The sequence below is a fragment of a genome, unplaced genomic scaffold (assembly GCF_019419815.1).
Source record: "Pyrus x bretschneideri cultivar Hongxiangsu unplaced genomic scaffold, Pyrus_bretschneideri_v1 Contig24, whole genome shotgun sequence".
Taxonomy (NCBI): Eukaryota; Viridiplantae; Streptophyta; class Magnoliopsida; order Rosales; family Rosaceae; genus Pyrus; species Pyrus x bretschneideri.
Genome location: NW_025999546.1, coordinates 515,850 through 539,577, shown reverse-complemented (window position 1 = coordinate 539,577; position 23,728 = coordinate 515,850). Strand labels below are relative to the sequence as shown.

The 23,728-nt window shown below is 34.7% G+C and overlaps 1 protein-coding gene across 15 annotated transcripts; it reads left to right on the top strand.

Moving 5' to 3' along the window:
* The first annotated feature begins 49 nt into the window (after nucleotides 1-49).
* LOC103942063 (30S ribosomal protein S20, chloroplastic-like) lies at nucleotides 50-23,234 on the top strand. Of its 15 annotated transcripts, none has more exons than XR_007259019.1 (6): nucleotides 65-376; nucleotides 649-693; nucleotides 855-1,010; nucleotides 3,486-3,592; nucleotides 5,564-5,636; nucleotides 23,049-23,234. XR_007259019.1 is itself a non-coding variant. In XM_048586117.1 (5 exons), the coding sequence occupies exons 1-4, from the start codon at nucleotides 672-674 to the stop codon at nucleotides 2,193-2,195; spliced, it is 342 nt and encodes a 113-aa protein (XP_048442074.1). In that variant the 5' UTR covers nucleotides 50-671; the 3' UTR covers nucleotide 2,196; nucleotides 2,305-3,365. The 15 variants fall into 15 exon arrangements, 6 of the variants coding, with proteins under 6 accessions (XP_048442074.1, XP_048442073.1, XP_048442070.1 ...); XR_007259021.1 differs by lacking the exon at nucleotides 23,049-23,234 and adding an exon at nucleotides 19,039-19,379; XR_007259020.1 differs by lacking the exon at nucleotides 23,049-23,234 and adding an exon at nucleotides 17,412-17,641.
* Nucleotides 23,235-23,728: the final 494 nt, after the last annotated feature.

Genomic DNA, 23,728 nt, shown 5'->3' with positions numbered 1-23,728 from the left:
AAGGCCTTTTTGTTCTGTTTTGAACTGTTCATGAACAGTAAATTGGCAAAAATGCCCTTATCTGGTGCTGATTCTAAGGCCTTTTTGTTCTGTTTTGAACGTGTTGGTCATCGTGGAAAAGGAAGGGACGAAATCGCGCTATTCCTCCGCTTCTTCCTATTAAACTTCGATTCCTCATGCGTTTGTCGTACAACAACGAAATCGCGCTGGTTTCGTTGATTTCGGTCCAAATTCCTTCGAATGTCCAGCGTTCGCATCTTTCTCTCGCCGATTATCCTCGGCGGTTTAACTTCTCCTTCCGTTTTAACTTCTCTGTCACAAATCTCTGCTTCTATCATGCCGACGGCGGTTTTTCTTGCCGGCAAAACCCATCAAGGTTTATTTTTGATTGAGCAGCTCCTTGATTGTTCAAATCTATGGTTTCCTTGATGAGATCTAGGTTTTTTGGGATTTCTGGGTATTTTTTTGGAATTGTTGTTTGCTGCCCTTGGATTGTTGAATTGTTAAAATTTATAATTCATATGAATCGTTTTTAATAAATCAGTGTTATCACGTGGAGCAGTTTACATAGTGCAACTTTATATTGGTTTTTTTTTTTTCAATCGTTCTTATACTATATTTGTTCTGACTTTTGATCAATTTGAATAGGTCCATAAAGCTGCCGGTGATAAATGGAAATCGCTTTCAGAGGCTGTGAGTAATTCTCTGCTTTGAATATTAAGTATTTAGGAGTGTAAATTTTAATTTATGAATGGGTTTTTTGTTTAAAGTTTGTCATTGTGATTTTGGGGGGTCTTGTTTGTAGCTTCGGATTCCCAACATGCTGTTTAATTTTGTTTTGTTTTTGGCTTTAGGAAGTCGTGGTTCCAGCTGTTCTTTCTCTGTTTGCTTCTAATGGTGTGCTTCCAAAGCATATTTTTTTTTTGGCAAATTCCCAGAGTACAAAGATAAGGATTTCCTGGGCGCCATGTGGTGTGTGTTCTGTTCCGATTTGTAGAAGATATTTGAAGGTAAGTTAGTTTAAAGCAATTCGAAAGTTTGGGAGGGTTTGGGATATTTTAAATTTTATCTAATTCCTGCAAAAACCATGTATAACAGTATAATTGTGTTTTGATTTTTTTTTTTTTTTTTTTAAATTGAGATAATCATGTTCAGTTTTTTGGTTTGATTTAAAGGAATTCCTTGCACAGAAAATTAGGGTTTTTTGATTAAAAAAGAAAAAAAATCTCAATGGATGCTATAAGAAAAGGAAAAGAGAAACAGAGGTGTAGTCGTTATCTTTGTTAATCTTTGGGATTTTTTTTTCTCACATTTTACCTTTCCTCAGTTGGTGTTCATTTATTTGATTTTTTTGTTTGTTTTAACCGTGAAAATTTTGAAACTTTTCTTATTTCAAATATTGGGTTTTCGAACCTAGCTGTAAAAATCCCAGTCGTGTTATTGGGTGGAAGATTTGGTGTAAAATTTTGGCATCGATTTATCAGTAACCATACAGAGCACAATGTTAAATCAAAAGAGAAAAACTACATCTTTCTCTTGACTATTTTCAGGGTTTCTGGCTGTGAGTCCACTTCAGAGGCCGGTTCGATATTCCATTGTTTGTGAGGTCACCACAAAGAAGCCCGACTCTGCTGTGAAGAGAGCCTGGCAGGCTGAAAAGAGGAGGATTTACAACCAATCCCGCAAATCCGAAATCAAAACCCGGATGAAGAAGGTATTTCTCTTTTCGGCAAGCTAATTTTATTTTAACTGAGGGGTTTTGCTTTTGATTGTGGACTAGAACAGTCGAAGAAGGTTTATTTTAATGGCTGAAGAAATTGGCTGAAGGTTTATTTCTTATAGACCAAATCTGCATGGATAAAAGACTCCAAATCTGCTCATGATTCCCAGATTATGTGACCTGCTTATATGATACTAATCCTTGAGCTTGGTGCTTTTCTGAAGCTCCTGACTGGGAATCACACTCAGGAAACTCTTCAATTTATGAATAAAGAATGCACGACTTCTGTGAATTTTCTTAATTTCCACTGTATGGATCAATGGACTTAACAGTATCTTATGTTTTCCTGCTATATTTTCTGCCAGTATTTTACTATCTTTGCCTATATTTTGCATTTTGTTTAGGTGTGTCAAATGCTCTGGATCATCACCTTCTACTCCACTCTACGTCCTGGTCTAAGCTACTATTGTCATGAGGTAAATTTATAGAAGACTGCAAGTTGTGGCTAGCTGGATGTAATCTTGAATCATTAAATTGTTGTAATTGAACGATGATTTACAATCAGGTACAACTGTCCCTTTCAGGGCTCTAATCTTGCCAGGCTGCCCCCTCCAGAGAGTACACTTGAAGTGCTCTTAATCAACTGTGGGTTTGAGTTATTCATCTTTTAAAACTGTGGATTAATTGGTTCTACTTCTGCATTTCCTCTTCATTAAAATGTTTACTTACCTGCTTTTAAGCATCTTTATTTATGTATCTATTTTTTAAAATGAATTTTAAAGATGTTATAGAAATTGGAAAAAGCAGCAGTTTGAGTACATAGTTTTAAGAACTTTGGGAAGGAATACTCGAAAAGAAGACTGACAATGGGTTAACTGTAGTTCCCTTTTTATATCATATTCTATTCCGTATTATTACACTATTGCGTCTGGAATAGCAACATTTATTCGGTGTCACCTAAAAAGTTTGTTATGATTGCTTCTTTGTTCAAGCCTGTGTTCAATAATAAAGTTGCATAATTTTGCGTATGAGTTTCCATCCCGCAGCAATGCGCGGGTACAATTTCTAGTTATATACGCTAAAACTTAGTTTCCTAACACTGTTCATTAACAGTGAAATGGCGAAATTGCCCTCTATTTCTTCTTGTTTCCCCGTTCTGTTCTCTTCTTGGCGTAGTGAAATGGCCTTTTTGCCCATGTTGGGCACGGGTCCATCATCCTACTTCTTTAGCCTTCAATTAGGTTTTTTCTTCCCTTTACCTTTCTGTTGGCCTTTCTCTCTCGCTGATCTATGCTTCGATCCGTCTTATTTTGCGTTCTGTTCTTCTAAAATCTTGCGTTCCTCTCAAATCCTCTGTACTTTATTTCACAAAATATTCACGAAGTTGGCCTCTAAAGTTTTATTCTTTGTTGTAAAATCTTGTGTTCCTTATTTTTGTTTTTTGGGGATTTCGTTTGTGGTCTCCGTTTTCAAAGAAGTCATGCATCCCTGTGAATGTAGATTTGTTGACGTTTTGTGGAAACTCATAAAATTGGTTTCCAAGGTTTTATCTTGAACTTTAATCGCCGGGAAGACTTTCTCTTTTTCCGTCGGTCATACCGGAGTTGTCGTCGAATTTCGGACGAATTTTCAGCCCAGCTTGGGAATGGCCTGTTTTGAGGTTATTGTCAAATAAATTCTATTGAACCCAGGTGCGTTTTATAACAGTTGTGTGATTTTTTTTATTTTGGAATTTTATTGATAACCCTAACGGTTTGGTTTTAAGGTGAGTTGTAGTGTTGTCGAGGCTATGCCGGCTAAAAGCGGATTCTGCCGTTGACGTCCTCTGTTGAAAAATCTGAAATTTGGCAGGAGCTGGAACCGTTGTTTTGGGTATGGTTTCCCTGCCTGCACTTCTTCATTATTCTGTATGCATTTCTTATTTAAATCATTGGAATTTGTGTTTTTGTTGAGTTTGATTTTGGTGTGAATTCATTCCGATGGATATCTCAAAATTTGAGAAGGCAGTTGTGCTTTTTTCAAATGTTTCTTCGCTTTGTGTGATTTCATTTAAATGGATGCCTCAAGGTTTTTTTCTACTCATTTTCTAATAATTCTGCCTGCTTTTTCCTTTGCTATAATTTTTTGAGCGTTCTTGCACTCCTAGGGAGATGAAATTGATATTAAATGTGGATCACAAATTTGGGAGTGTTTTAGGAGAGAAATGTTGGTTCTTCTCTGTTTCCAATTTTTTTAAAGGAAAACTAATGAAAAGGGTTTGAAAACTTTAAGTTTTAATGATAAGGACAAAATAAAGGGTAAAATGAATAGTATCAGGTTTGACTTTTTAGTTTAAAAATGTGGTTTTTCGTTAAAGTGAACAGTACTGCGGGTTTTTCGTTAAAACTTCCTTTTTTTAATTGGGTCTCTCTCTCATAATTGGTGGGTTAGAGTAGGGGATTAGGGGGTTGGTCAGAAATGTATACAAAGTAAAGATGAGGATGATTGAAATAAATACAAGTCCATTTGCTACTTTTCCACAACACAACTCACACTAAACCATACGCATACAACTTTTCACTTTTCCAATAATACAAACATCTGAAATAGGACAAGAAAATCCATCTGAAATAGGACGTGTTCCAAAGCGACAAAGAATAACAGAGGCACTAATGAAGTAGTAGCACTATTTTGTCAAGATAATGGAAGAGTAGTCTTCAAAGCATATAAGAAAATTTTCAGTTGTCATGTGGAGAATAATTCATATGCCAAATATTACTGTACGGGAATTAGCAATTACCTGATTAACCGTTTTCCACAATGCATGCAGCAGCCAGTAGCACTATATTCCTAGATGGTACCTTATCTAACTAGCAGTATGTATCGCGTTTAGAAAGGTTTAGGGATTTAGATACGCTTTGATCAGATGTTTCTTAGAAATTGATAAAGTAAATTTTGGATTGGGTGTCCTTGCAATGGCCAGCAACACCCTTTAGAGCAAAGATAAGAAATAGTGTGGACTGGAACTTCAATATCAATCCTATGACCTCTTAATTAATTATGTTGCTAAGATAAGAAATGCACCACCAAACAAATGGTTTTGTTATTCCTTTCTTTTCTATATGTGGAGCCAATTCTCTGTGGAGACGGTCATTTGTTTGATAGCAACCATTTTTTTTCTTGGTTGAAATAATAAACTTATGATTGAGAATACCTCATCTAGCTTATCCTCCATCAAACTTACCATGTCAATGCCTTATATTGCTTTTACAATATAATTATATGAGGCATGTCAATACAAGGAGTTTTCCCTGCTTTCTCATTCTTTAATGTACAAGAAAGTTAATGTCTTTTGCCTTTTTTTTTCTTTTTTCTTTTGCTTTGCACTCAAGGAACAAGTGCTTTTGATCACTTGTGCAGTTTGACTGCCAATTTGATAAACATATTGGGCCGACCGATCCCAATGCATCCCCTTGCTATTCTATTAGGTTTAATTCAAATAGTATTGTTTTTATCAGGGCTGTCATCTTTTGTACCCACCAGTTCGTTATTTTGTATGATTTCCACTTTGAATAAATATTTGTATAGTATGATTGTTTTTTAATTCCATTTTTTTTGTTACTGTGGAATGTTGATTACTGGTTTTGGATCGTCTATTTGTTTTTTAATGTATTTGCTCAAAGAAATTATACATATGTGAAGCAGCGATCTATTATCGTTGCTACGGTTGTAATACTTATGGTTACAATGTTACATGCAATGAAGAAATGAGACTTACATTGTTTTTATGAAATTAACTATATGTATTAAACTCAATTTACTTTTCTGAGCTAATGATAAGCGATGATTTATTTTTTTTAACAGGATTTGAAAAACAATTAGTTATTCTGGTTTCTAAGCTGTTTGTTTCTAGCTTCCAAAATGCTCTCTGCTCAAGGTTAGTAATTTAAACTTCTGGAATTATTTAATTGAAAGTTTAATCGTATAGTTTTCTATAGTTCAAGTCAACTTCTGTTACTGTTTATATTAGATGAGAGCTATATTGTTTTTGCATATATTTCATGACTTATTTGATTTTTTTTTTTTTTGGGTAAATCTCAGTTTACTACCTTCAAGTTTTGTGGTTTTCAACATTTGGTACATGAATTTTTTTCGTCATAGAGTAATACCTAAAGTGTTAATTTTGGGAGTCTCATAAATTCGTTAGTTTGGCTGTTAACTGATGATGTGGTGCTCATGTGGACAATGATTGGGCGTCATGTGTCAATATGGGGCCCTTATGAATATTAAAAAATAAAAATAAAAATAAAAAAATCTGGCTGTTCACCCTTTTGACCCCCTCCCTCCTCCGTCCCTTTTCTTCCCATAACCCACCCATTCCCCTCCCGTCTCTCCTTTGCAGTCCACACGGAGCTCTCCCACCCCTCCCTTCGATCCCTAAATAACCTCAGAATTCAGAATAGGTCTTTGGACAATGCTAGGATGAGACCGTGCAACATCTCTTTGCTCGAATCAGGGGTTCCAGAAACCCTAGCGATGAGATCTTTGGCTTTGTCTTCACTCACATGAGGGATTAGGGCGAGGACTCAAGCTTCATCGTCTTGGGTCCAAGGGATAGCTTCTAGGAATCGGAGGCAGAATCGAACGCATCCTCGAAAATAAACTCCGAAGCCATTGGGAGGAGGTCGAGCGTTGTCGACACATTGATTATGGTGGAGATCGAAGGCCTCTTGAGGACCCATCAAGTTCGACGACTTGCAATTCTGGATTTTTAATTTTTTATACCAGATTGATGTTAGGGTTAGGGATCGGAGGGAGGGGTGGGAAAGCTCTGTGTGGACAGCAGAGGAGAGAAGGAGGGAGAAGTAGGGGAATGGGTGGTTGTGCGGGGAGGATGGGTGCAGGGAAGAGAAGTGAGGGAGATGGAGGGAGGAGGGGTGAACTCTAGAATATATATATTTTTTTAATTCTTAAATTTAAAATTTTTTAATATTCACGTGGGCTCATATTGACACATGGTGCTCAATCATTGTCCACGTGGGTGCCACATAATCAGTTAATGGTTGATTTAACAGCCAGACTAACGAATGTATGAGACTGTTCCAAAATTAACACTTTAGGTATGACTTTGGAACGAAAAAAACTTCATGTATCAAATGTTAAAAATCACGAAACTTGATGGTGGTAAATTGAGATTTACCCTTTTTTTTTAAAAAAAAAATCTGTTTTGCAGTTTGTTTTTCAACAAATTGTAACAGTTTGTTTCCATCATGTCTAAAAAGCCTATAAATGGTCAAACAAATGATGCTATAAAGCAAAAACAAAATATCACTGATGACAAATACGATAATAAAGAGTGTAGAACCACTTATATGCATAATTCTCAGTGCTTCATCATGAGACCTTTTGCTGAGCATTGCGCCATTGAATGTGTTGATAATGATGAAATGGTAGATGTGACTAGGGATAGCAATTTAATTTGTCAAACCCGATACTTGTAGGTAACCGACCCGTTTGGTTTCGGGTAGTAAATTTTAGGTAACCGTTGGGTAAATTGTTCGATTTCGGGTTTGGTTATGGTTATAAGGGTATCCAATCCGAACCCGTACTTGAACCCGCCCTGTTTTCATTCATTAATAAAAAAAATATAAATATTTAGGGTAATGGACGAAAGGTGGGGAGGTTGAGGTATTTTTTGTATTTTACCCAAATATTTATTATATACATGTTTGTATAAAATAATTTTTTTGAGCCATGTGCTTCTCCCTTCCCCCATTTTTGTACTCTATGCTTCTCCCTTTCCCGAGCACCACACACACACATGCAAAACAAAGACCACACCATCTTCTCTCCCTCATCCTTCACTTTTCTCTTCTTCTCGTGCTCTTTCCCTGACCTCACTTCTCTGCAACTCTTTCTCTCTCTCTCTCCTCATTACACAGTACTCTCCTCAGTCCTCACCTCTCCCGAGCTACGCACACACGGCACCAACATCCACACCACACGACCCCATCGTTTCTGGCGAGCCCGCAAACCACACCCTCCAGACCCCCACCCCACCCCACACCACACCATCTCTGCAACCTCTCACTCTCTCTCCTCATCCCTCTTGCACCACCACCTCAAACTCCCTCGAGAACCAACCACCAAGACACCATCGGCCTCCCTTGTCCCTCTCATTGTTTAATCAGTTAAATTTTACAAGGAAAACTGTTACCTGATAGGTTCGGTTACGGAGAATACCCGTTCGGGTTTTTTTCGATTTCGGGTCCGGGGAAAACAAACGGGTTCAATTATGGGGATGGCACATCTGAACCCAATCCGTCCCATTGCCATCCCTAGATGTGACCCCACTTGAAAAAAAAATTGTACACACGTCATCGAAAAGGGAAAAACGTTGTTAGTTTGTCAAATAATGCTCAAAACAGAGTTGAAAAAACATTTCCTGGTGACAATTGTAGTCTTATGAATAAGGGTCAAGCCTTGTTCCAAAAAAATAGAAATGGTACGTTTTAAATTCTGCACATCATTAAGTTTTAACTTTAGCATTTACTTAATTGCATATTGTTGTGAAAGATTATGTAGACTTGGGTGATAAGAGTTATAAATGTGTTGAGTCTGGTGCATATTTTTGGTTAAAAGAGTCACTTAAACAAAGCTGGAAAAAAAATCAACCAATTTTCACTCTTTGTTGTCAACAAGGAAAAATTAAATTTTCAACTCCAAAGCCAATGCCTGTTTTTTTTAGATTCCTTGCTTGATCCGAATGGTGTAAACCATAGTGCAAAAATGAAGAACACAGATTGTAGAGAAAGCAAGAAAACTTAGAGAAGAAAATAAGACAGCTTAGAGAGAGCTGGAGAGATCTTTTAGAGAGAAACAGAAATCTTTGCATAAATTTTCTTAGTGACGGTAATCCATTCAATCCCACATATATAGGGAGATCTTATTACAACCATATCTTCTAACAACATCCTTATCTAATCTTAACAAAACTAATTTCTTCTCTTATAGATTGCCAAGTGTCACAATCCTAATCATTCATTTATGTACTCTTAACAAATGAAGGTCAAAAAAGTTTACCATTTCAAGAAAATATTAGAGCTTATAATTTTATGTTTTCATTTACTTCAATGGGAGTGAAAATTGATCATTCAATTAATGATGGATCAAGTCCTTACATTTTTAAAATTAGTGGTCAAGTTTGTCATTTGATGGGATATCTTTTACTCGCTGATAATGAGTCTCCAAAATTTGCTCGGCTATATGTTTATAATACATATAATGAAGTACAAAATTGTCTTAAAGCTATTAATTGTGATGGCAAAAAATGTAAGACTTGATTCAAAAATTGTAGAAAATTTGATTTAAATGTTTGATGAATCAAATGAGTTGGTCAAACATTTTTGAACGGCAAAAGATAAATTTGAAACTGATGGTCTCATCTCTTTAAAAATGATATTGTTATGAAGACAACCAAATGATGGCAAGCAATATGACCAACCAACAAGTGATGAAATAGGTGGTTTAATAGTTGGTGATATAGGTTTGTCTGACTCTAATAGAGATCATTATAGACCCTCAAAGTGAAGGATTAAAACGTGTTACAAAATTGAATCCAAAGTTTATCGCTCTTCAATATCCTATTCTTTTTCCATATGGTGAAGATGGTTATAGACCAGATTTAAAATGAAATGAAAATGATAAAGGTCCAAAAATGAAAAGACAAAGTGCCTATGAGAGCTTATATAGCTTATCAAATTCAAGAAAGAGAACGATGTTTAACTACATTATTAAAAGGAGGTAGACTTTTTTAACAAAACTATCTCAATTATTGGTGTCACAACACTTTGATACCTAATCTTTTTAAAATGATAATGTCATACCTCATTTTACAAATTTGTGTCAATGTCATACGTCTGTCAGTTTTTATTAATTTTTCTGTTAAGTGCTAACGTAGCTGTATGTAGGATCCACTCACTAATTATTAAATATATTTTTACTAATTAAAAATTAAAAAAATAATTTTTTTGTATTAAATCTCTTTCTCTCTCTCCTCCCTCTATTTCGCCTCTCTTCTCTGCATCCCCAAAACCCTTTCCCACCCGACTCCCCCCTCCCCTCCATGTCTCTCTCTCTCGTATCCCCCATCTTCATCTTCTTCCCCCTACCTGCAACCAAAAAAAAAAAAAAACCCCAAACTTCCCCGACCCCTTCCCCTCATCCTCTCCTATCTTCTCCCCCATCTTCATCTTCTTCCCAGTTTGTCTTCTCTTCGCACCCACCATCCACACCCAACCTTGTACCCACCTTCTTCCCTTCACTACACACCCCACTCCTTAAATCCACACCCATTCCCCCCATTTTCTCTGCGACCAGGTAGACCTGCAGAATCGGCCTTTGTCGAGGTAGACGGGATCTGGGTTTTTTTTTTCATTTTCTGGGTTGCAGGTAGTTAGTGTGAGGGTGGGTGCGGAGGGTTTAGGGAAGACGGGAGGGGGGAAGAAAGGGGTGGGTTGCAGGGAAGGGGGGTTCACAGAAGATGAAGATGGTTTTATTTTATATTTTCTGAGTTGCAGCTTGGGCGGGGGAGAAGATGGGGTGTGGGGAAGGGGGAAAGACAAATTGGTTTTTTATTAATTTATTTTTTTTATGGGTTGCAGGGAAGGAGATGAAGATGGGGGAGGAGAGAGAGAGAGGGAAGGGAGGGGTGGGAAAGGGATTTTGGGGATGCAAAAAAGAGAGGCGAGAGGGGGAGAGAGAGAGAGAGGTTTAATAAAAAATTATTAAAAATATATTTAATAATTAGTGAGTGGATCCCCGCATGTAGTAACGTTCGCACTTAATAGAAAAATTCACAGAAAAACTGACGGAGGTATGACATTGGCACAAATTCGTAAAATTAGGTATGACATTATCATTTTTAAAAGATTAGGTATGAAAGTGTTGTGACACCAATAGTTGATGTAATTTTGTGTAATTTACCTTAACATTTACTTGTAATGTAAAGTGGCCAGAAATTATAAGAGAATTCAAAAAATAAAAAAACGAGGATTCAAATCTGAGGACAGACCTGATATAATTTCTAGAATATTTAAAATGAAACTTGATGATATGCTTGACTTCATCAAATTTGGAAAGTCTTTTGGAGAAGTTAAAGCGAGTACCAAAAACTCATTTTTCTCCTTATCGTAGATTTTTTTTTTTTTGTGTTTTTTTGAAGTTCATAAAACTAACCTTTTTTTTTCCTTCTATTTTCAATGTTTTTACAAACAAATGAATGTTTGTACAATTGAATTTGAAAACAGAGGTTTACCTCATTCTCATATGTAATATGGCTGAAATCAAATTTCAAGTGCTACATTGCATCAGATATAGATTCTATTATTTCAACTGAGTTGCTAGACAAATTTGTCAATCCTCAACTTTAAGAAATTGTTAATCAATTCATGATTCATGATCCATGCGGTCATATTAATCAAAATTTCTTGCATGTGGAAAAATAAGTGTTCCAAAAACTTTCCTAAAGCATATAAAAATGAGACAATTTTTGAACCCAATGGTTTTCCAGTTTATGGGTGTTGTGATGATGATACAAAATTTGTTTTAAAAAATGGAATCAAAATTGATAACAACTTTGTTGTTCCTTATAATTCTGAACTACTTTTGAGATATAATGCTCATAAATGTTGAATCCCGTTGTGAATGAATGCTTATAAAATATTTGTTCAAATATGTAAATAAAGGTTCAGATAGAGCACGATTAGTTCTTAACAAGATCCAAATGATGAATTATTGACATATCTAAATTGTAGATACATATCACCTCACGAAGCCGTTTGAAGATTGTTTATTTTAAGTTTCCATTTCTTTGCGTACATTAATTTTCGATTGATTTTTTTCAATTTTTGTCCCATGTTTTCAGTGATGTTGTAGCTTTGAAAAGACAAATTTTTGGTTATATTTAGTGACATAAAAGAGTTTTTGTTTGGTTAAAATAGGGGGAAGAATAGAGTTGTTCATCACTCGTTTCACTATGAACTTTGGATCAACATTCAAAATCTAATGTAAAAAACTGGTATCTGCTTCTTTACAGTTCTCTATTTATATGTTTTTGCAATCACGATCACATTTTCAAAATTCTTTGAACTTTGACCACATTTAGTTATGTTGAAATTCTTCTTGCCACTCACAACCATTACATTCTGTCTCTTGACTAGATAAATTTTTATGTTTTGTTGAAGTGCATTTGCACCCCTCCAACAAATGCAAACTGTGCACGTAAGTAAAACTTTTTACGTCAACTTGATTAGTGATTTTGGTATAGCTGATTGATGTGAATATCAATTGTATGGTTTGTTTTGCTCAGTTTATGCTTAATACAATGTCATCTACAGGATCCCTTCATATATATTAGAATTCTTAGTAAGATTTGTGCCAACTGTTTTTGTTATGTGGAAGTTGAAACTTTTTTTAGGGTTGTAAATAGAGTCCCATGTATATGTAAATATTGTATATACACATTATAACTTTCTATGTATTTTATACAGTTTTAAAACTCACAGCATCGTGCGGGCACTTTGCTAGTAATAACTAAAACTAGGAAAAAGAAAAAGAGCTGTCGATAATGGTATAATTAGAACTCTGACGGGAGGGAATGTAGTATCCACATTTGGAAACTACTTGCAACACCGTTTTCATGTATACATCAAGCATTTATTCACATTTTGACCAGATTTCAAATGGGGACGCTGCTCTTGTTGTTCTGCTTATGCTTTGCAGCCCTTCTCACCCCTTCTCAAATCTGGTCACCATGGGAGGGGTGAGAAGGGTTGCAAAGCATAAGCAGAACAACAAGAGCAGCGTCCCCATTTGAAATCTGGTCAAAATGTGAATAAATGCTTGATATATACATGAAAACGGTGTTGCAAGTAGTTTCCAAATGTGGATACTAAATTCCCTCCCGTCAGAGTTCTAATTATACCATTATTGACAGCTCTTTTTCTTTTTCCTAGTTTTAGTTATTAATAGCAAAGTGCCCGCACGATGCTGTGGGTTTTAAAACTGTATAAAATACGTAGAAAGTTATAATGTGTATATACAATATTTACATATACATGGGACTCTATTTACAACCCTAAAAAAAGTTTCAACTTCCACATAACAAAAACAGTTGGCACAAATCTTACTAAGAATTCTAATATATATGAAGGGATCCTGTAGATGATATTGTATTAAGCATAAACTGAGCAAAACAAACCATACAATTGATATTCACATCAATCAGCTATACCAGAATCACTAATCAAGTTGACGTAAAAAGTTTTACTTACGTGCACAGTTTGCATTTGTTGGAGGGGTGCAAGTGCATTTCAACAAAACATAAAAATTTATCTAGTCAAGAGACAGAATGTAATGGTTGTGAGTGGCAAGAAGAATTTCAACATAACTAAATGTGGTCAAAGTTCAAAGAATTTTGAAAATGCGATCGTGATTGCAAAAACATATAAATAGAGAACTGTAAAGAAGCAGATACCAGTTTTTTACATTAGATTTTGAATGTTGATCCAAAGTTCATAGTGAAACGGGTGATGAACAACTCTATTCTTCCCCCTATTTTAACCAAACAAAAACTCTTTTATGTCACTAAATATAACCAAAAATTTGTCTTTTCAAAGCTACAACATCACTGAAAACATGGGACAAAAATTGAAAAAAATCAATCGAAAATTAATGTACGCAAAGAAATGGAAACTTAAAATAAACAATCTCCAAACGGCTTCGTGAGGTGATACGTATCTACAATTTAGATATGTTAATAATTCATCATTTGGATCTTGTTAAGAACTAATCGTGCTCTATCTGAACCTTTATTTACATATTTGAACAAATATTTTATAAGCATTCATTCACAACGGGATTCAACATTTATGAGCATTATATCTCAAAAGTAGTTCAGAATTATAAGGAACAACAAAGTTGTTATCAATTTTGATTCCATTTTTTAAAACAAATTTTGTATCATCATCACAACACCCATAAACTGGAAAACCATTGGGTTCAAAAATTGTCTCAGTTTTATATGCTTTAGGAAAGTTTTTGGAACACTTATTTTTCCGCATGCAAGAAATTTTGATTAATATGACCGCATGGATCATGAATTGATTAACAATTTCTTAAAGTTGAGGATTGACAAATTTGTCTAGCAACTCAGTTCAAATAGAATCTATATCTGATGCAATGTAGCACTTGAAATTTGATTTCAGCCATATTACATATAAGAATGAGGTAAACTTCTGTTTTCAAATTCAATTGTACAAACATTCATTTGTTTGCAAAAACATTGAAAATAGAAGGAAAAAAAAAAGGTTAGTTTTATGAAGTTCAAAAAAAATCTAAGATAAGGAGAAAAATGAGTTTTTGGTACTCACTTGCTTTAACTTCTCCAAAAGGCTTTCCAGATTTGATGAAGTCAAGCATATCATCAAGTTTCATAGGCCCACTCATGGCCCTTAAATAGCTTTTAATCAACTGATAGAAGGGTGAATTAGGTTACGTACCCTAAAGTAGAGGGGTTCATAAGTGTACGGGAAATGATAAATTGACAGAGACCTCTTTCAGTCTCTATTACGTAAGTTAGATAACAAAAATTAAACTCATTAAATCTTGAATTTTAGTGCTTGTAAGTATACGAATCAAATGACAATATAGCATATAAGCACGAATATCATCCCATAAAGATCAATTTGATTCTAAAATCTTACTAACTAAGGTGTAGTCAAACTAAGATTTTAAATGATTTTAAAAGTGATAGATTTGATAGGATTTAAGACTCCTACAAAATTCTTAGGGATTTTAAAGAATTTGAATGGATTTAGTTTGTAGGTTTTGGTGGATTGTGGTAGATTTTCATATAATTTTTTTTTTTAAAAAAAAAAAAAAAAGAAAAATATTTCCTCTTGCCCAATGTTCTAAAAAAACGTTAGACACTAGTCGGGCGGTAAGCTGAGCCCTAACGCCTAGGCGTGCTAGGCGGATTTAAGCATATTTATTATAAATTAATTAAATTTACCATGTGATATAAAAACAAACATGAAAAATATCTTATTTCTTTAAAATAATAAAATAAAATAAAAGAATGGCATATGTGATGTTAGAGTTTTAAGCATAGTACGGTGTGGTCCTAAAGTGAGAAAAGTCTCAAAAAATCCCCCTTTCTATTTAGGATTTCCAGAACAAAATAATTTAATTTTTATAAAATAATAAAATAAGATATTTTGAATAAAATTAGTATTTAATGTTTTTTTAAATCCCTCCACCCAACCTCCTCCACATCATCCAAGGTTCCAATCCGTGGAACCACACCAAAAGATTCATCCCACAATTCCCAAACTCTTTCACATAACCCAACCCTCAATCTATGTCAAACATAATGTGAAAAAATTAAAAGCAATTGAATGATAAGTGTCGGGACACACACACCAACACATTTGATGCATTGGAAACCTAAAAGCCTTTATTTTGGTTTTTTTTTTTTTTTGTTTTTAGCGTTTCTTCTTCCTCTTCTTTCACTTCTTCATCTTCTATCTTTCTTTTGCCTTGTAAATTCCCTCCTCCGATATGGTGCAAGTTTGCACCCTTAACTGCTTTCTCTATCCCATCATCCCTCTTCTCTTTAGATCTTTCATTTTCTGCTAAAGTTACAGCACCGATTGGAAACAAAAGATAAGATGCTGACAACCACCGAAGACTAGAGAGTCAATTCGCCAGAAGAAAAAAAACTACTGCGTTGGCCACCGCTTAGGTCGCCGTCTAGGCCGCCTAGACCGCCTAGAGAGCATCTAGGCAGGTGCCTAACTCCTACCTGATTTAGCTAGACGATTTGGACCAAATTGAGGCGGCACTTCACCGACTAGGCCGATTTTTAGAACACTGCTCTTGCCCTACTGTACTCGATAGCCACTTTATCCCCTCCCTTTTCGGGTCACCTTTCACATAACCACGGCTCAATCTCTTTCTCAATTGATAGATCAACATAACTTTGGTGAGTTGTTGAGCACTACACCACCAACAACCACCACCACCGACTGCCTTTTTTCCACAGACGTACGATGTGGTACTTCAGTGGTGCTTGTAATACCACAGACATTAAAAAATCAAAATGACGAAAGAGTAGTATTAACCAAAATCCTAGATCGATCATGTCCTTTCAATGATCATATATGCGTAATTAAGGTCTAAGGGTCATAATAAGAGATTCCACCAAAGTATATGGTGGTTACCTGTGTGTGGCTAGGGTTGGTAGAGATTTGAGGACTGCCTAGATGGAAAAGGATTTGAAATCCTAGGGGGTGAGGTTGGATTCTTTTTAGTCTTGGTTATATATACTTCTTGCTCTCAAATCCCACAAAATCCACAACTTATTGAAATTCTCCAAAATCTTCATTTTTTTAATACATTTAGATTTGGATGGATTTTAAAATCCCTTAAATCTTTTATTTGACTACATCTATATTTGACTGGATTCTAAAATCCTTTAAAATCTTTTAATTGACTACACTAAGATTTTAAAGTCTTTTAAAATCCTCTCAAATCCGAGTTTGACTACACCCCCCTAAATTGAAACAACTCATAGTGGAGAAGCTTTAATGGAAAAGATATGAAACTTTGAAATTAAACTAAAATAAAATGCATGTAAATTATAAATTGAAAACATAAGAAAAGAAGACCTAGGGCATCCGATTTCACCGTAACCAATCCTATTTAATTCCCTTAATATGTTATGCTTAAGTAGTTCCCCAATACTGATGATCAATTTTTCCTAAATTATTCGACAGCCATGGCATCTGGTTATATCAAAAGTATCCTTACATGTTAACCCTCTATGGCATATAGATGGATTTAAACAAGTAAGAACTCATTAAGCTCTATGAAAATCGCTGGAAAATCACACAAAACCCTAATTGTATGGCATCTACAAATACGTGGTTATGGTATCAATTGCAAGAAGCTAAACCCAAGTCAAGTGTGGCATCTACTCTAACTTGCATCAAGTCAACCTAATTTAAACCTAGATGGTGATCAAGCATCTAAATAAAAATCAAGCGCATTACGAATAGCAAAAAATACTCAATAAAGATGAAAAACTTGATAATAACAATGCCACAAGGCAATTAAGTATTCATGATCAGGCTACATCGTAACCCTAGCAAAGAAAAACTCCAATGTACTTCCTCTTTGCCCTTCCTTGCCGCAGCCCCCTATGTAGAATATATGATTTTTGGTTTTGTTTTGGTGGCTGAATCCTTACTTCACAATGGAGAATCAATATCCACATATAAAACCTACGGCAAAGGTTACCGAAGGCCAATTAAAATGACCATTAATCCTAGCATAATGGACTTTCAAGTCCTCATTAAAGAAAAGAAAAATTAACGGAAATAATAAAACTAATAATTAAGTTCTCTCCTAATGTCCATTGAATAGCATTTCCATGTCCATTTGATCTCCAAAACCGCTCAGTTTCATCCTCTTATTGTAATGCACATGTCTTCACGCAGCTAGTTAGCCTCGTACTTCACTGGAATTACTGCCTCGTACTCTACTGGAATTACTATACACACCCAAAACTCCATTTTCCACTTCTTTTTCACTTAACTCCCATATTGAATGCCTCGTACTCCACTGTAATAACTTGCTGTACTTTTAAAAGGATGACCACAAGACCAGCAGCAGCCAAAGAGCCAGTTCCCCTAGCAGCATAGGGCCAATCTTGACAAATGGGCCTACCAGAAGGAAACTGTGGGCTAGGCCCACTTCAATACCCTGAGAAGCCTAGGATAATAAATTTTACTTAACTTGTTGTTGTCCAAAATTAAAATAAACTAAGAAAACACACATACAAGTATGAAAAATGTGAAAGAATATATAAACACTTGTGATTCATCATTATTCCTCTACGAGTAGATAATGGTTACACTTATATTATCGTTTAGATTTTTAAAATCCTCCAAATCCTCATGAATAATGTTTTTTATTTGAGGGCAAAATTAATAAAATTAATAATAATTATTGTAGAAGTGTAAAAAATGTAAAAAAAAATATATACAATCACTCATAATAACAAGCTTTACAACTTTCATGAAGGCGTTAGCTTCGAAATCCAACACTATAATCGATAAACCTTAAATTTATATATAATCGTCGATTGTCATTTACGCCTTATTCTTGTTACTAAATTTCATTTTTAAAATTTTATTTTTAAAAACATGATCATCTGGCGGATGTAAGAAGATGAACAGTTCAGATCTTTAATATCACGTTTCGATATTTACGGTTAACTGAAATATGAGTCGATGTCATATAGTTTGTAGAAACTTTATAAACATCAAGCAATATTTTCAGTAACCGTAAAACTTTGAACATAATATCAACGATCTCAACCGTTCATCTTCTGGCATCCTCTAATAGATCATGTTTTCAAAAAAGAAAATCTGAAAAAAAAAACAAAATTTGATGAGAAAAATAAAGCGTAAATGTAAACAACAATCAACGGTTAAAAATTTGATCTATGATTTATATGATTATAGTAGCGAATTTCGAAGTTAAGCTCTTCACGAAAGTTATAAAAATTGTTATTACGAGCGTTTATATATTTTTTCTATATTTTTTATACTTCTACATTAATTAAAAAACTATTAAAGACTTTACTTAAATAACAGTCGTAAGATAAATGAGAGTAAATCTGTACCGTTGGATTCTATTTCACTTATATTATTAGAACTTTTTTGGACAAAAAACCCCTTATATTTTCCATTATTTCCATCTGACTCTAACTGGTCAATGACTCAGTGGTCACTAACTCGCTGATCTGATCAAATCAAAACAAAAGCCACTAGTAGTCTTCAACAAAATAAAATAAAATAAAACAAAATAAAAGCCACTAACAACACTGAGCCAGCCCACTGAGCCCAAGGTTGCCCAGCCCTAAATAGTAAATTCTAATCCCTCTCTCTCTCCCTCCTGTAACCCTCTCTGTCTCTCCTGAGTCCCTAACCCGCTACGGTGCCGTCTATTCTTCCTAGCCCCTCTTTCCCACCGTCTGTTCTTCCAAAAGGCTCTAATTCAACAGTCACGATCTTCTCATCCTCCATTCGTACGACCACTTCCTCTTTATTTCTCTACGTAAGTATTTCTCCCTCTTTATTCCTGAACAGAACATTATCTTGTCTAATGCTGAATGCGTTATTGCTTAGTATTATCCATTGTTACTGTTAGTAATATAATATCCAACCTGTTTAAAAAGCTATTAATTAATTTATACCCATTTTGTTTAGAAGCAATGGATGCTAAAGATTCAGATTCAGTAAACAATGAGAAGTCCGTAGAGATTATAATGGGAACAGAACGAGATCTTGGAAGCGAAAGTATAGACAATAGAAATACAAGTTTTGCAAAAAAAAAGGCTAGAACAATCAATTTAGGTAAGCGAAAACTTCAATCTCCTGTTTGGAACACTTTCACTAAATTGGATACTATTTTTGAAGATGGTAAATATCGTGCTCAATGCAAAGATTGTAAGAAAGTAGTGATAGATGATAGTCATCATGGGACAGGAAATATGAAAAGACGTTTGAATGCATGCCCTGCAAAGAATAATGTTGAATTGTTTATGTCAGCATCTGAATTGTGTTCCTAAAAGGTTTGATCCTCTGGTATTTCGTGGCTTATTAGTAGAGGCAATCATCAAGCATAATCTTCCTTTTAATTTTGTTGAACATGAGGGAATTAAGGCTTTGTTTGCATATGTATCTCCTGATATTAAGCTACCATGTCGAAATATTATCACATCCCAGCCCAAGCCCTCACCACATCCTAGGCTCGACTCCATCGTAGCACGATATTGTCCGCTTTGGGCCCCAACCACACCATCGCAGGTTTTGTTTCTGGGAACTCACATGAGAACTTCCCAGTAGGGTCACCCATCCTAGAAATGCTTCCGTGCGAACTCGCTTAACTTCAGAGTTCCTATGGAATCCAAAGCCAGTGAGCTCCCAAAAGGCCTCAGTGCTAGGTAGAGATGAGAATATACATATAAGACTTACAAAATCTTTACCCCTGGGTCACGTGGGATCTTACACACCCTGCCCACATTAGGCCTGAGGCCGACCCTGATAGCTACAGATGTGATGCTTTCCTTTTTCTTTTTTTTTTTTTTTTTTTTTTTGGTAATTAGTAGGAAATTGTTTCCCATCAAATACTAATATAATGAAATTAATGTCCTCAAAACATTTATACATGTATGAAACTTTTTTTTTTTTTTTTGGCGTGTGATAGTAAGACAACCAGGGCACCTTTTGGGGGCCCCTATGCGAATAAAGTATGGGACAGAGATCCCAGACGGATCTCACCTCATCAAATCCTAAGAATCTAGAGATCTGGACCATTAAAATTTGATCCAACGGTTATAAATAGGGAGGCCCTTCTAAAAGTGATAATAATTGTAGCCGTTTGATCAAATTTCAAAGATCCGGATCTCCAGATCCTTAGGACTTGGTGGAGGAGATCTAGCTGGAATTTCTGTCCTAAAATAAGGTCCTATGTATTTAAAAAGTAATAATATTTTTTGGAACAATATATTCATACACAATTCAACAATCAATATTCAAACTTAATTGAAATAAGCATCTCACTCTTACTAATTGGATAATTTCTAATTGCCATCAAATTATGACAAAAGGTTCATCCATTAAAAAGGGAGCAAGACTAAAAAAGATATATGGAAATACGCTTGTGGTTGTAGAAAAAAAAATACTCAAGTTAATTTTTTTTATTGCTAGAGAAAAATGAAAAAAAGTAATGCACAATTTTTTTCTTAACGAAAAGAGAAAAATTAAAATATTAAGTATTGGCTCTACTTAATCAATTGTAATATAGACAAAATTATATGATCATGTTTTTTTTTTTTCTTTTCAGTCAAAATATTTTTATTAGAAAATTTATATTAATACATAATATGTAGGAGGATGAAAAAATTTTTAGGGTCTTCATAAATTCGGGACCATGTGCCACTACACTTTTTATACACCCTCAACACTGCATCTCAAGAGATAACATGCAATATTAGATCACTATTTCTTAGTGTTCTAAAAATTAGCCTAGGTAGTAGGCGGTGAAGACCCTCTGCGATTTAGGGCAAATCGTTTCGAAAAATCGATCTGGAGCTAGGCGGTCTTAGGCGGGCTAGGCAGTCCTAGGCGGCGCTTAGGCAGTTTTTATTTTTTTATTATTGTGTGTTTTTTGGTTTTTTGGTTTCATGGTGGTATACTTATGGAAATGGTGTGCCTAATTTGTAAATTATGGATTTACTACAAGTTCATCCAATAGTGAAACGAATTGGAACACTTTTGAGGGGATACATACAAAGAAAAGAAATAAAGTAGATACAACAAGGTTAAATAATTTAGTCTATATCCAATCCAATGCAAGGATCGCGAACAAGAAGAATTTAGTCTATCATCCAAGAATCATCCTCATTGTGATTATATGCTTAGTGTTTTTTTAAATATTGAACTTTTTGGATGCATATACTTTGTGTATTCTTCTACTTCTACTTTTGCCTTTTATCATTCTTTTATTATCCATACAAGTATAGTTTTTTTTAGGTGTAAGTAGACAATTATTTACAAGATATATAATAAATTTACATAAATCCGCCTAGGCTGCCTAGGCACTCATCTAGCTGTCTAGACACTAAACCTCTGCCCGCCGCCTGACTAGTGTCTAGCGTTTTTCAGAACCCTACCTTTCTACCATATCTAGCTCGGCCCTTGCTTTGACCCATAAATCATGCATATTATGTAATCTACTTTTAAATAATGGCTTAGACAAAAGCGATATTGTAAGAAGAAAATAAAACACCAAACAAAAAAAAATATAATCATACAACTACACCTAATAAAGTAACCTCAAACTGCAATTTTTTTAGATCTTTAAGAGTTGATATGAGAGATGCCTCCAATTTTTTACTCAAATTATTTGATTGCTTGAGTAATTGGGATTTTAAGGCTTTGAACAAAAAAAGAAAAGGAAAGCAGTTCTCGTTACCTAATCCTGGAAACTTGCATTTGGGTGACTTCTGGCATATGCCATTTTAGAGTATATACCAACGAAGGAATCGAAGGAACTGTTGAATTTAGGTGCACTTTTGGCATTTGGGTGAGTACATTGACAGTTGAATTGTTGAAGTTAATTTTACAGACTGTGAAAAGCATCAAAGAAATCGAATATGCGAAAATGTCCCTCACCTTTGCTCAACAAAATCTTCACTTTACCAGACGAACTATAAACCCTAAACCCTAAAATATACCTTTGTTCGACGAATACTTTCATTTTAATAGACAAACTTTTCTGTTGAGCAAATTACCTCCACCGACAAACTTGCTTTTCATTGAGCAAAAGATGGCATAATACTTGTCAATTTTGTCCCTTGGCGCGAAATATTTTCCTGACGAAGTGTGTTTTGCCCCTCGATTTTTTCGTCGCCTAAAGTCTAAAAAAAACTCAAAACTGCACGACAGTACTTTTTATTTCGTCGCTTAAAGTTACTTTGCCAACAAAATATTGTCCGTAAAGCAAACTTTCATCGCACAAATAATAATTTCTAGTATGTAAGGCATGATCACAGACTCACAATAAGGCATGGTCACAGCAAGATCGCGGCATGGCAAGGTAAACACGAAAATCGCCAAAAATTAGGGCAAAAGCAGAAGCAAGAGAAAGGTAATATAAAGCAAAGACAAGGAAAAAAAAAAAAAAAAGCAAAACAAAAGTAAAGTTAAGGGCAAGGCAAGACAAATTAAAGCAAAAGCAATGATAAATTCTAAATTTTTATTTTCGTGGCGGATAAAATGGTAACCTCATTGAACAGAATTTTTAAATAAAGGTAATTTTTTTATACAATATATAACAGAATAAATTAATATCATTAAATCATAAAATTAGATGTAAAATAAAAATAACCTTACTGCATATAAGTAATTATAACTCATAGGCCTCATCAATCATCACAAAGACGTCCTCAGCAATACGACATGGAATCGGTAGATTTGGTACGTCATAATCAAACGCATCTGACTCCATTCACACTTTTGAGACTTTGAGTTGGAAAACATAAATTTTGGCCTTATATAATAACTGAGATATGAAACCTCAAAGATGTTGTTGGAACTAATCACGTAGTATGATGGAATAAGTTATAGTAAATAAATATTTGAAGTGTTTGTTTTTCATTCGATTTTCAAAAAGTTGCTGTGGTCGATACTAATGCTTATTTTTATTCATCGTCTAGAACATAATGGAGAAGTGGCAAAAAGCGTTGCCAACCTTCGACAGGACGACAGAGAAGCTTCTCTTCTTTTGAGGTGACAATTGGAAACAAATCATTTAGTTGACTAATATTACATATTAGAAATCATCTAATCTAATAGATGGTTCGTAATGGGATGGGAAGGGGATATCTTTGGATTTTTTTAATGAGGATTTTAGAAATTATTTAATTACATCCGTTTATTGTATATTATACGGTTAAAAATTATTTAATTTTTTTTTAAAATTAAATATAAATAATACTTGAAAAAAATTGACTTCATAATGTACGATGAATTATTATGATTAAAGGATTCTTAAAATCTTCACAAAAAGAATTCAAAAAAGACTCTCATTCATTGGAATGAATCATGAAAGGGAAAAGGGAGCTGCTTTAGCGTGAATTTCAATTTAGTAAATATTTTTTAACTTTGGTAACTAACTTTTAATAAAGTTTTTGTGCGCCAAACCAAAAAACAACGATGCTAAACGTACTACATGTGTATATACTAAATACCTGAACTTCACATTTGTATGTCGATTTGTAGTGGTCGATGGGTTCAGAGACTGGAGATGAGGTGGAACCGTCAAATTCTGCAGGCTATTACGTGCATTTGTTAACTTTAATCCACTTACAACGTGAAAAGAGTTAGGTGTGAGAAT

Coding starts and splice junctions, on each gene's coding strand:
- LOC103942063 (XM_048586113.1), top strand. CDS start 672: ATGGAAATCGCTTTCAGAGGCT. Junction 1,715..2,124: donor TCAAAACCCGGATGAAGAAG/GTATTTCTCTTT, acceptor CATTTTGTTTAG/GTGTGTCAAATGCTCTGGAT. Junction 2,197..2,304: donor TAAGCTACTATTGTCATGAG/GTAAATTTATAG, acceptor TGTCCCTTTCAG/GGCTCTAATCTTGCCAGGCT.